Source organism: Oreochromis aureus, linkage group 6 (assembly GCF_013358895.1).
Source record: "Oreochromis aureus strain Israel breed Guangdong linkage group 6, ZZ_aureus, whole genome shotgun sequence".
In the NCBI taxonomy this organism is placed as follows: Eukaryota; Metazoa; Chordata; class Actinopteri; order Cichliformes; family Cichlidae; genus Oreochromis; species Oreochromis aureus.
Genome location: NC_052947.1, coordinates 32,124,568 through 32,138,614, shown reverse-complemented (window position 1 = coordinate 32,138,614; position 14,047 = coordinate 32,124,568). Strand labels below are relative to the sequence as shown.

The window sequence follows — 14,047 nt, the reverse complement described above, 5'->3', positions numbered from 1 at the left end:
GAATTTACTGGTCACCACACAGACTGTACAGGGTGAACCTCATACAGTCCCCCGAGTGCCGGAGATGTCAGACTGGGGTGGGCACATTAACACATATGATTTGGAGCTGTCCTAAAACCCAAACCTTTTAGACTGAGATACGTGAATTTATCCATTCAACTATACGATGGGATATTCCTTTAACAGGCACATGTACTGTATCTTTAATAGCTTTACCTGGGTTATTTGTTTCCAAAGTTCCCAGAGTGTGCTGCAGAAAAACTGTAGGAGAAAGCAACTTTATTTCAACAATGACATTAAAAGAAATTGCCCACAGCAAGTCACACATCTGTGGGATTGCTCTGCTCTATGTTTCAGCCTATGATGTTGATGCTAACATGGCACGACTGAAGGGGTATTTTAAATCCAACAAGATTCCCAAACTGTTGTTTCAGTCAACTGAATCTAACTAAAAATTAAAATATAGGAAGAAGGCACAACCACTGTCTAGATTGGAACTACTATTGCAACACAACCAGCAATACCATCTTTGGTTCCTTGCTATACTTCTAGATGCTGAGAGCAAAGGTTTTGTTATAGATTTCATGGTGTTAGAGTGATATTTTATGGTTGTCATTTGTACTTATAAACATACAATCAATAATGCTTAGAGATATATAATCTTTGCATATTGATAGAATGTCTGATCCTTAGTAGTCTGCAAAGACTCTGTGTGCGTTCCAGAGTGCTCTGGCACACACACATCCTAAGGTCATGTGAGAGGTCGTACCTTCTCTTTCTGATATATACTGTACATGTTCATAACATCATTAACATGTTTTTCTTACACAGAAAACAACCAGTGATTTACACGTCATGAGAAAATAAACATATTGTAGTGAATCTTCTATTGTTATTCTAAAAATGGTCATCCATCCATTGTGTTCTGCTTATCCTCATCAGGGTTTGCCTGCTGGAGCCTATCCCAGCTGTCATAGGGCGAGAGGCAGGGTAGACACTGGACAGGTTGCCAGTCTATCATAGGGCTAACACAGAGAGAAAGACAACCATTGTCTCCATCCCCAGAATCATCAGTTAACTTAACACCCATAACTGCATGTCTTTGGACTGTGAGAAGAAGCTGGAGTACCTGGAGAGAACCCAAGCAAACACGGGGAGAACATGCGAACGCCACACAGAAAGGCCCTGGTCAGCTGAGTCAAACCCAGGACCTTCTTGCTGTGAGGCAATAGTGCTAACCACCACACCACCGTGTTACCACGTGGCCATAATTTACAAAAGAACTTCATGTTTTCTTTAGTAGATCCTGGCAAATTCAGCGTTCTATTATTTTCTTGACTACAGACAAGAAAGTATTTGTTCTTGGAGAACCTTCTGATGCTTTTTCCTTTAAGTAACTGTAAGGAGTTTTCCTGTAATGCAACTCAGATTGGAATAAATGACACTCAGACAGGTTTTACAAATTAACGTGCACGGGAGAGAACCGGACAGGCGCCGTTCCTTCGCTTGACCTTAGTTGCTCTCGTCCGCTCTCCCGTAACACTGCTCTTTTATTGTGGTTACATGAATATGCATAGGTTCATTAACATATGACGTATACCTTGTGTGTGTGTGTGTGTGTGTGTGTGTGTGGGGTCGAGATATGACCCCGTGAAGACTCCCCAAAGCTGGTGCCAGGAGTCTAGCGGTCCATCTAAACAAAAGGCTCTTAGACTAAAACAGATACAGAGTAGGTGTCCTCCTATACCATAAATCAGTAAGAGAAGGTACAACCTCTCTCATGCTCCCAGGATGTGTGTGTGAAAGTCAGAGAGCTCTGGAATGCACACAAAGCTTGCACAACGTAACTTCTCTAGTAAAAAAGAGCAAACACATCTAGAAAACCTTAAACAAAATGTACTTCTAAACATAAACATAATAAAATCTTTCAACAGTAACATACCGACTCCCAAGGTGTAGTATAAAACTGTGCTGTGTGGTTTTTATACACTTTGCACCCCTGTGATATACTTTCCACTACAGTCCAGTGAATATATATGTTATATCCAGACACTGAAAAGGATGGAAAGAAGTTGATTGTCCTGGCCCTTCTGAATTATGTCTGTCTTTTTTTTTTTGGGGGGGGGGGGTACAAAACTCTGTTAATTGGAAAAGCAGTTGTGGTGATTAAAGTTTAATTAGGTAAAATAAATGAAGATGAATATAAATCAGTGTACTATTAAATGTATTATTATGTTTCACCAAACTGTATTTTATTTTACTTTTCTTTTTCATTTAGTTCACACTCATGTTGATAAGTTACATTTGGAGAATTCTACATTTTTATTTTAAAAAGAGTAGAAAGTTTTATGAACACTTTAAGGAATACTAATGAAATGGAATATACAGACCACAGTTGTGAACTCATTTCATGTTTTTCTATTATGGAAACTTTCATTACAGTAGATTTCTTCTGTTGTGGGCATGTTTGCATAGACCTCTTCATTTCTACCTGGATCGTCATGGTGGCTACAGGCGCGTTGCTTTTTGTAGGTCAAGACACTTTCTTGATTTCCATTAATCTAAAAAAGAATCAACACACAGTAAACAATGAACAACACATGTTGCAGAGACCTGGGTTGTTGGAAACATTTTGAAAAAAATGTCTATACACTGGCATTTCAACCAAAGTAGCCTTATGCTTCCTCCAGCAAGTCAAGCTGCAGTATTAATTTATGTCCATCCAGGGTTATAATAACCAAAATGTAGTAAACGTTTTTTTAAGGAATTATCGTTAAGAGTAATAAATGTAACAGCACACAAATTCTATAGTCAGTGTTCTGGAAGTGCAGCCTGTTGGTCAATAGCCACTCTTTCATGCTACAATGTAACAATGCACCATGACACACTTGCTAAAAGTGTACAGTTAATGTCACACTATGATATAGAAGTGAAAACAGGTCAAGGGTGCACTTCTCTTTTAGCTCTTCTGTTCAAAACAATTAGACTACACCTTCCTATTTAATTAAATCACCAAATAAATTTTACATGTTAAAGTTTGTTTGGACTACGAGTAAAATCAGTCATTTCTTTTATTGTAATTATTTATAGTGGAGTGTGTTATAGATGCACAACTCTATTTAGACTCTTTCTCTAAGACTTACTCTGCTTCCTGTTGCACCCATCTCTTCCTTTGAGCTCTTTGCCTTGGGTGTATGTTTGCTCATGGTTTCATCAGCTTCAGAAAATACACAGCATTAGATGTAGTTATGCTAGTTTTTCATGCATATCTGAGTTTAAGGGTCTCTGTGTGTATATGAATGTAACAGTACCTTTGAGACATCTGTACTTATAAACAATTACTAGAACACACATTAGCAGCAGCGCAAACGGGTGCTGTGTAAACCACATAGAGTGCTGCATCTGAAAATAGAAACCAAAACAGAACACAGTAAAATTGCACAATAATTTCAATAACAATCTTTTATGGATCTAACAGCAGACCCGTGGACTTACGCAATGGTTTCATAATTTTCGGTTTATAAGTTACGTGTATAACTTAACTGTGGTTACTGGAGCCCACACCCACAGATGCTTTAACATATTGGCTTGACTTACATTCACTTCATGTAACCATGAAGCCATAACCAAAACCAAATGTTAACCATAATTCATGGTATGAAATGTATTTCTTGTCACAACACCAATCAGCTGAAGTACACACTAACAGACACACACGTGTTTTCTGTATCTGTAATAGTTTTACCTGGGATTCTTGTTCCCACAGTGGTGCCTGGAGTTACAGTGCTGGTGTGCTGCAGAAAGACTGTAAGAGGAAAAAAAAACTCTTAGTGCTCTCAGCAACTATATTTCAAGACAGATTATAGTCAAAAAAGTCAAAAACACTGGGTCATTTGACCAAATGTTTGTACCAAAACACTTTTTCAAGTTTTCTCCATTGAATTACCAGGAAACAGATAAATCAACCAAGAAACCCGTGCTTATTTCTGTTACTGTATTTCATGGAGTTTCATAGACATTAAATTGGTCATGTTTGTCACTCGCTCTGTTTTTAAAACCAAAGGTGATCATGCTTTTGAGGTTGTAGCGCCCAAACTGTGAAACAGCCTTCCCCAGTCAGTCAGCTTGGCTGACTCAATCTTCAATCTTTTTTTTTAAATTGTGAAACACTTTTTAACTCTGTGTTTTTAAAAGTGTTACATAAATGAAGTTATTGTTAATATTATTATATATTCCATGGTATCAGTTTTCACAATATTAATACTCAGGCGATAGTTACACTTTCAAGGTTTGCTTGATTCCTATTTTATATTTGTAGTTAATATATGCGATACATATAAAACTCAAAAGCTTTCAGTCAAATGGTACTAGTGTGGCTATAAATTCTTATTTTAGCAGATAAGCTTGCATAACTTAACAAATTCTGAGATTTACATACAGCAAAACAAACCCCAAAACAGATTTCAGATCATCGTTCATCTGATAAGTAACAAGTAGGTGAAGTTCTCAGTAGTTCTATTTCTGTGGTGCTATTTGTTGTGCTTACTGTGAGCTTCATACAGTTTTTTTTCATTTGTTCACACCTCAGACAGCTGAACTGAGCCCTAACAAGCACACAGCTCACACATCTATTACTTGGATTATATATACACAAAATTGTTCACAACATACCTGACAGCTCAATCTTGGTGTAGTTTCCAACTCTCCACTGTGAGTCTGTCCCACACCAGTATGTCCCAGCATCACCTGCTTCCAGTGCTGTGATCTTTATCATGAAAGAACTGGAAGTAGCATTATCTTGCAGTGTGAACCTCCTTTGACTCACCGCCATCTTTGTGCAATTGTTACGGTGGTCTCCCTTACAGAGGAACTTGCTGTTATGCCGATATTGTGGAGGATAAGGACACTGCAAAGTTAGTGGATGTCCTGCAGTACCATTTATTTTAGTTGATTTGACACAGTACCACTCTGTCAGATTGAATGAGCAAAGGTATTTTAGAATCACCAGATATTCAGCTTGTTGGAGCTTATTGGGGAAAAAGCATTGATATATTCAGGCTGATGTAATTAAGTATAACTATGAACTCTCACCTTCAACTTTAAGCTCAACAGCAGAGAAAACATCCAGGTCAGAGTTTCTGTGGACACCGCAGAGGTATGACCCTGAATCATTACGAGTCAAACTGCTAATGTTCACTGTGAATGTTCCTGACACTTTGTCATCATCAAGTCTGAATCGTCCATTTTGTTTGTTGTCAGAGGTGATTAGTGCCTGCTGCAGACATGTGGAGGGCCGATTTCCTCTGCAGATGTACTTCAGACTGTTCTGGTACTGAGACTCATACTGACAACTGAGGGACTCAGAGTGTCCCTCATAACTTTGAACTTTGGTCACAGTGTCACAGCAGCTGTCTGTCAAGAAGGTAAAACAACACCAGAAGTATTACAGCCCAAAAATGGTTACATATGAAGCACAAGAGTTTCATATTCAGCTCATTGTTTTAAAGTCTTTCACTTGCTTCACATACAAGCTTATATGAGGGTTTAAATATATTTACTGTTTGCATTTATTATTTTATCTCCTCATTAGTCACTGATTTAATGTCTATAGCTTGTTTCACATACACTTATAAAGTTGTGACTTTTTTCCATCATGCAGTGCTTATATGAGGATTTACTGTTTGCATTTATTATTTTATCTACTTGAGTGTGTTTTATGTCTTATTGTTACTGGTCTGTACATGTTTATCCATCGGGCTTAAGCATTGCGATGTCAGCATAGGATCTTAAGATTGATTGTACTAAACTGAACCAATGAGTATTGAGTTAAACTACTGTTTAACAGTATGTTGATTCTACAGCAGAAATAGCTGGTAATGGCAGTACATTTAACTTTCTTTATATAATTTTTAATCACTTTAAATGTACAACTCAACTTGTCCATGTCTTTATTTACCTGATACTAATTTCAGCTCGACTTTAGTGTAGATATCATTCCCAGTTCTGCTCACTCCACACCAGTATTTCCCAGCATCAGTAGATTGAAGATCAGTGATGGTCGTTGTGAAGATTCGTGCTGTTTTGTCATCATGGATCCTGTATTTGTTTTTCGAGGAGTTTGATGTTGTAATAAGAACATCGTCACTACCACAGTCGTTCTTACACAGGTACTTTTCATAAGATTCATAACCCTCATTATAAGAGCAGGAAACGTTAACCTCTCTCCCCACATATCCAGTCACATCGATCACCCCTACTGCACTGGTCACACATCTCAGAGTAACTGTAAAGACAATGTGAAAAATGTTATGTTTTATTTGAAGCAATGTTAGAGCTGTAAAAAGAAATCAGATGACCAGGGCAGTCATCTAAGCTGTCATAACTGGTCCTGCATACTGCTCCTTAATACCAAAACATATAAATCTAATGTTTAATCTACATCTGCCTTTGACCTTTATATGTTTAATTATTTATTCATTTAAAATACTTACTGCAGAGGATGAAAAGCAGGTTTTGGAGGCTCCACATCTTTGCTTTGGCTGATTGAAATTTAAGATTTGAAAATGTTAAGCAGACACTGTGGTCTTTTACAGCAATGTGAAGGGACGTGCAGAGCTGAACTATCAGTAGAGAGGGGATGGCGCTTTCTTCCATGGCCCTTCCTCTAAATGTATTTTAGTAATTTGTAAAATAGCTGACATAGGCCATCTAGTGGTGAAAGAAGTATTCAGAATCAAGAAGTGTTAAGAACAGCACTGCCAATAAAAGAGTTAGGAGATTTAGGAAATTTAATATAAAAACATGATTAATCCCCCGATTTTGTTCCAGTTCCAAAGCTTGAACCTAATTCAAAACGGGGAGAATTTATAGAGTCTTATGATGACAAGTTAAAAAAAAAAATCATCTTCATTTTGGGGCTTGCACAGATACTTGTAATAAAGACTAACAGACCAGTTATTCCATTATTAATTAATTCAAAATGAGAGTTAAACAGTTATTTGATTCTGCACCAGAAAAAGCAGATAATCTTATACCACCGTTTAAAGACATGCAAACTGAAGTCCTTGCCTTTAACTAAATATTTTTTTTTTTTTTTTCCCCTCTGTCCCATTTGGTTCTTAAGCCGTCAGAATTGTTGTCTGAAGACCAACAAGGATACCAAATGGATTTATTTTGCCAAATGGATCATCATGGCATTGCCGTATTGGTCCATTTGATCAAACTTTGTTGTTATTATTTATTTTATTTTCAGTTGTTACAGATGGGACAGACATGACGGGGGGGATAGGAAAGGGAGAAAGAAAGAGAGGAAGTGTAACCCAGGTCATTGTTTGAGTATGGGATTTCTGATTATTTGGTAGTCACTGAACGCACCACTGTGCCTTGCGCATAGCCACTCCCTAGTTTAGCCACAGAGTTTTTCCTCCGTTCGTCCGATGAGGCGCATGCTGCTCTCGTGCCCTCTGCGAGCTGGAAATTCGGGTACAGTAGACATTTGAGTTGTTGTAAATAGTTTTAAAAACCTTTATATGTGAAGCTAATGTTTTAATATGTTGTTTGAAAAAGGAGTCTTGTAGTGGTACGAGCGTGAAGCTGAGCTGAATCTGACAGCCATTCGCCATTACATGAACCCCTCTGGCTGGTTTGTTTGCCCTTTCGATACCCTGGATCCTACTGGATGAACTGCCTTGTGGAAGTCCTCATCTGATGACTCTGGCCGGTAGATGGTCGTTGCTGCGGGTGGATGCTTCTGCTTGCTGGATGCTATTATTGGATGCTACACCGTTCCAACAGAGCGGTAGGAACAATTTAAAGGGCCCCAACAGTGCAATTTACTTTTCCCTGAGCTCAGGTGGTTTTCTTTTGGCCAAAGGACCTTGAAGGATACATATTTGTGTTTATTTTTATTTTTTTTCTTGGGACACTGAGTGGAAAGACACTACAGAAAAAAAGGGCTTATTATTTAAAATTGTGTTTAATAAATGTGTTTATGTTAAGTGAGTGTGGTGTCCATTGTGTGCTGGAAGCCTTACTGTTCCTGTGGTGGAGCAGCTACTACCAATCTCCTTTACTTAAACTAGCCTCTGATGGGATACAGATATTTGGGACACATTTGAATTCTTGTAACCTATTTCTTGAGAAGCTGTGATTCTGGGCCTAGACATCGGGGGTGAAATTGATGACACCGACACCTAGTGAACTGCCCAAGGTCAACAGTCCTGATTTCCAAGCATTAAAGCATTGGCGTAAGTACAGATTATGCTACAAGTGGCGAGCCAGCCAGGAGATTGGTGAATAGTAGCACCTTGACTTTCCAGCTCACAATACCTACCTTTTCATTTTTCCTTGACTCTATTGAGTTGGACATGGATCTTTGCAGACGTTTTGATGTAGATGGCCAGTGCTCACTTTTGTGACTGGCATTGAAGGATTTACACAGATGATGATATTGCTAGTGTTTTTCAGTTAATGGTAAAGTTTCTCGGATAGTTCGGATTCCTGATGAACCAAACCAGCCAGAGGGTAGAGTCCTGGTAGAATATTTGTCCGATCAAGCCATTTCCAAGATCAACCCCCAGATCTTAGGCGACTTGCCGAGCCCCAAGGATCCTGCTATCGATTGGTCTGTCAAAACCATTCGAGATGTTGCTCAGGAAGAGGTAGGCAAGGAGTTAGCTCGTAGATACTTAGAAGAACTGAAGGCTGTTGGAGATAGTGGTAAAGCAGGTTTCTTGAGTGTTATTCAGAGTGAGGTCAAAGAAGCTCGACATAACTCTGAGATTCCTGACACACAGCCACGCACAGCTCAGGATGGTGACACATCCCTCCATGACACTGTAGCTAGTGATCATGATGAACCTACTCACTACACACAGGCCCACAATGCACCTGCTAGTGCTGTGGTGAACCCTGTTAATATGGACCACAGTCTCCTTAACCCACCTCAGATTCAAAAGGTTGTTGTTGAGCACGTTATCAGGAATGACTCAACAGCATCGTGGTCTACACAAACCAGACTGCGCACCTTTTCTGGTCGTGCTCCTAGGCCCAATGGTGAGGTAGATTACGAAACATGGCGCACACAAGTGGACCTTCTTGTCAGTGATTCCTCTCTTAGTGATGTGCAAAAGGTTAGGAAAATACTTGAAAGTTTGCTTAGTCCAGCGGCAGATGTTGTTAAGCTGCTTGGTGTGAGTTCACCACCCAGGGCTTATATTAGGCAGCTCGATTCCGCTTTCAGTGTTGTGGAGGATGGAGAAGAGTTATTTGCAACCTTTCTCAGCTCCAATCAGAATAGCGGAGAAAAGCCCTCAGCATATTTGAACAGGCTCCATAGCCTCCTCACTCGAGCTATTTCTAGAGGGGGAGTCTCTGTTGAAACCTTAAGCGAACACCTACTCAGAGTTTATTAGAGGCTGCTGGGACCAGAGTCTCATTATAGCTCTCCAGCTAGAGAACAAAAAGAACAGTCCACCAACATTCCCAGAACTACTCCTTATGTTGAGAACCGAGGAAGGTCGTAGATCTGCAAAGCTAGACAGGATGAAGAAACATCTTGGTGCTACAAAGGCAGCTGTACATGCCCACTCCATTTTTGATGTACCCTCCTATGATGATGAGCCCGTTCCAACACAGACTGCTAAACAGAGCGAAGCATCTAAGCTTGAAAGGAGAGTGGATGAGCTTTCAAGGCAGGTAGAGAAACTGAGTCAAAAGTCCAAGAATCCTCCTTTTGACAGTGAGCTTAGTGCAGCGTTAAAACAGAGACAAGAAGAAACTGTTAAACTTGAAAGTAAAATAGATGAGTTGTCTAAGCAACTCAAAGAGCTCACCCAGAACCAAAAATGTCCTAAAGAGAATAGTGATGGCAAAGACGTCCCTAACGGCAAGAAATAGCAGTGCCAGGAGACCTGTTAAGGTTCCCTCTATGCCAAAAGCGTGGTTCTGCTTTAGATGTGGTGAAGATAACCATATTGCCGCCGATGCCCAAATGAACCCAACCAGACACTAGTCCGTCAGAAGAATGCTGAGTTAAAGGAAAAGCAAGGAAGGTTCCAAGCCCAACAGGTTACTGAGCCTTTTGCTTTAAACTTGTAGCAGCTCCTGCTGTGGGACGCCCAGGAGCTGAGACCAGCATTAGTCCCGGCCCAATTGACCAAAGCATTAGTGTTCAGAGCAAAATAAAGACCCAGACAATGGTTCAAGATTTTGGTTCCCAATCCCGCTTGCCACCTGGTCTAATAGGTCCTCGTTGTTCAGCTTCTGTTTTGGTTGAGGGTGTGCAATGCGACTCTATCATGGATAGTGGTTCACAAGTCACTACAATCTCCGAATCATTTCACAAGGATAAACTGGCACATCTCCCCATTCAGCCCATTCAAGCGTTACTTGAGATTGAGGGCGCAGGTGGACAGCACGTCCCCTACATTGGTTATGTTGAGACCCGCGTCACTTTTCCACAAAACATTACAGGCAAAGAGGAAGAGTTGGTTGTTTTGGCTCTCGTTGTGCCTGAGTGCCATTTTAACAGCAGAATACCAGTTTTGATTGGTACTAATGCACTGTTGAGACTCCATGATAAGTTATCTGAACGTGACGGTCCAGATTTCCTTCACAGACTGTGTTCCAGAGATGTAGCACTGGTTCTCCAGCACTTGGCTAAACAAATGGATGATTGCCACACATGTCCAGTAATGTTGCACGGGAAAGTACCGGTCACCATCCCTGCCAACCAGAAGTGCTGTGTAATTGGTGATGTTAGGCTGAGAAAGAACACTCCCAACGTAAGCTTTGTCCTTGAACCAAGTGAACACCACAAGTTACCCGGTGGTTTATTTCTTGAGACTGCTTTGATAGACATCCCTTACAAAGCTAAGAGTAAGGTTCCAGTCGTCTTGCAGAACTTGAGTGGGCACAGTATTGTATTGCAACCAGGAAGTACAGTTGCCCAGGTATGTGTAGCCCAGCACATTTCACCCCTGGCGCCTGTTTCAAATGCTTCTTCTCATGACAGTATTGATAGAGAGAAGCTAAAGTTTAATCTTGATGAGTCACCCATCTCTGAAGAATGGAGAGAGCGCATTACCACCAAGCTCAAGTCCATTTCAGAAGTGTTTGCGGTTGATGACCTGTCTTACGGTCATACCACTGTGGTAAAGCACCACATTCGGCTGAACGATGACATGCCGTTTAAGGAACGGTCGAGGCCCATCCACCCAAGTGACAGAGAAGCTGTCAAGCAACACCTCAAAGAACTGCTTGATGCAGGTGTCATTAGGGAGTCGGAGAGCCCCTACGCATCCCCAATAGTAGTTGTGCGTAAAAAGGACGGTTCGATCAGGTTGTGCGTTGATTACCGGAAGTTGAACGCACGGACCATTAGGGATGCTTATGCCCTCCCAAACATTGAGGAGACCTTCACGGCCCTTAGTGGCGCCAAGTGGTTCTCGGTCATGGACCTCAAATCAGGCTATTATCAGGTTGAGATGGCCGAGGAAGATAAAGCTAAAACTGCTTTTGTCTGTCCTCTGGGGTTTTACGAGTTTAATCGCATGCCGCAGGGCGTTACAAATGCTCCAAGTACGTTCAACGACTGATGGAGAAGTGTGTTGGGGATTTGAACTTGAGTGAAGTACTTGTGTTTTTGGATGATCTGATTGTGTTTTCAGACACCCTGGAGGAACATGAGGTGAGACTCATGAGGGTGCTGAACCGGTTGAGGGACTTTGGGTTGAGACTGTCCCCAGAAAAATGTCATTTCTTTAGGCCCTCGGTGAAATACCTTGGCCATGTGGTTGATGCCCAAGGAGTTCACACAGATCCGGATAAGATCTCAGCTTTGAAAACATGGCCTCGTCCTACAAACAAGAGAGAGCTAAAATGTTTTCTGGGCTTTGCCGGTTATTACCGGAGATTCATTGATGGATACTCGAAGATTGCAAAGCCTTTAAATAGTCTCACGGCCGGTTACTACTCACCCAAAAAGAGGGGCAAAGTGTATCTCGGAGAACGTTTCAAACAACCATCGAACATTAACTTACCTTTTGGAGAGGACTGGACACATGAATGCGAAAATGCGTTTAAGACTTTGATTGAGAGACTGACATCGGCACCTGTCCTTGCTTTTGCCAATCCGCAGCTACCATATGTCCTGCACACTGATGCCAGTCGTGAAGGCTTGGGTGCAGCGCTCTACCAAGAGCAGGATGGGAAGCTGAGAGCTGTGGCTTATGCAAGCAGGGGACTTTCCAAAAGTGAGAGAAACTATCCCACTCACAAGCTTGAATTTCTAGCTTTGAAGTGGGCAGTTTGTGAGAAGTTTAACAGCTACCTTTATGGCGCTAACTTCACCATTGTGACGGATAACAATCCTCTCACGTATGTGCTGACATCTGCGAAGTTGGATGCTGCTGGTCATCGCTGGTTAGCTGCGCTGTCTACTTATCAGTTCACCGTTAAGTACAGGGCTGGTCATGCCAATCGCGATGCAGACGGGCTGTCCCGACGACCACAAGCTCCTCCTTTTGAAGATGAGGATTTCATCAAAGAAAGGGAGAGAGTTGATGACATGAAAAACCGTCTTCTAGAGATGAGTCACGAGGTGGTATCTGCCTTATGTCAGCGCCATCTTGTGGTGTCAAGGATCGAGCACTGTTCAAATCTAGAACCACCTTTGGCTGTAGAGTCTCTTGCTGTTGATCCCTCAACAGTTGCGGATGTATTTGGAGAAGACACATTACCATCTATGACAAGCTCTGACTGGTATAAAGCTCAGAGGGATGACCCGGTTGTCTCACGTGTCATCACCTTCGTTGAAAGAGCTCAAAAGCCCAGTTTTAGAGAAACAAACTTTGAAGCTCCTGATGTTAGGCTCCTTCTCAAGGAATGGAGAAGGCTTGAACTGAGAGATGGAGTATTGTACAGGAAATGGACAAATAGAGACAACATTGTATGGCAGTTAGTCCTACCTGAACAGTTCAGAGAGAAAGCATTGCGTGGAGTACATGATGAAATTGGTCATCTTGGTTTTGAACGAGCACTACATCTTGCCCGTGCCAGATTCTATTGGCCAATGATGACAAAGTCTGTAGAAGAGAAGTGCAGACAGTGTCCACGCTGTGTCAGGAGGAAAGCAGTGCCTCAGAGGGCAGCGCCTCTTGAAAATATTATAACAACTTACCCGCTTGAACTTGTTTGTATGGACTATTTGTCACTTGAGCCAGACAACAGAGATACCGAAACATATTAGTTGTCACTGACCATTTTACAAAGTTTGCTGTGGCAGTGCCAACTAAAGATCAGAAGTCGAGGACCATTGCAAAAGCTCTATGGGAGAACTTCATAGTCCATTATGGGTTTCCCAGTCGCTCTACTCAGTGATCAGGGTAGAGACTTTGAATCTCACACAATCAAAGAGCTATGTGCGTTGGTAGGAGCAGACAAAATCAAGACTACACCTTATCATCCCGGAAACCCGGTGGAAAGGTTTAACCGGACGCTTCTTGATATGTTGGGTACTTTGGAAGAGGAAGACAAATCTCACTGGAGGGACTTTGTTAAACCCTTAGTTCATGCGTATAACTGCACGAGGAACAATACGACTGGTTTCTCTCCATATGAACTGATGTTTGGCAGATAACCCCGACTACCCATTGATCTGGTCTTAGGTATCCAACCTGAAAATGCCAACCATAAGTCTCATTCGGAGTATGTGAACAACCTTCGTCAACGCCTGGAGGAGAGCTACACCCTTGCTGCAAAAACTCCCAGAAGATCGGGAAAGGAATAAAGCTAGGTTTGACAAGAGGATTAGAGTGGCCGAGCTCTGTGCAGGAGACAGGGTTTTGGTTAGGAACATGAGTATCAGAGGTAAACACAAAATCTCAGACAGGTGGGAACAGAAAGTACATGTTGTGGTTAAACGCATCAATGATGGCCCTGTCTATGTTGTGGAACCCGAGTTGGGAGACGGGCCAAAACGCACCTTACACAGGGATCTCCTTCTACCGTGTGGGTTCTTACCTGTGGAAGAAATAGCAGGAGCAGA

At 41.5% G+C, this 14,047-nt stretch overlaps 1 protein-coding gene across 3 annotated transcripts in view; it reads right to left on the bottom strand.

The window, feature by feature from the left end:
* LOC120440577 (polymeric immunoglobulin receptor-like) overlaps nucleotides 1-7,090 on the bottom strand; it is a 29,244-nt gene extending 22,154 nt beyond the window's left edge. The window contains exons 1-8 of one of the 3 annotated variants that reach the window (XR_005613356.1): nucleotides 6,492-7,086; nucleotides 5,957-6,283; nucleotides 5,092-5,412; nucleotides 4,672-4,968; nucleotides 3,746-3,805; nucleotides 3,312-3,402; nucleotides 3,144-3,217; nucleotides 2,129-2,561 (exon numbers count right to left, since the gene is read on the bottom strand). Coding sequence is in view for 2 of the 3 variants with exons in the window: in XM_039613276.1 (XP_039469210.1) it covers nucleotides 5,092-5,412; nucleotides 5,957-6,283; nucleotides 6,492-6,654 (811 nt within the window). In the remaining variant the exon portion in view is untranslated. Of the gene's footprint in view, nucleotides 1-2,128; nucleotides 2,562-3,143; nucleotides 3,218-3,311; nucleotides 3,403-3,745; nucleotides 3,806-4,671; nucleotides 4,969-5,091; nucleotides 5,413-5,956; nucleotides 6,284-6,491 lie in introns of those variants that run through there. The other 2 variants (XM_039613276.1, XM_039613278.1) reach the window with 2 other exon arrangements.
* Nucleotides 7,091-14,047: the final 6,957 nt, after the last annotated feature.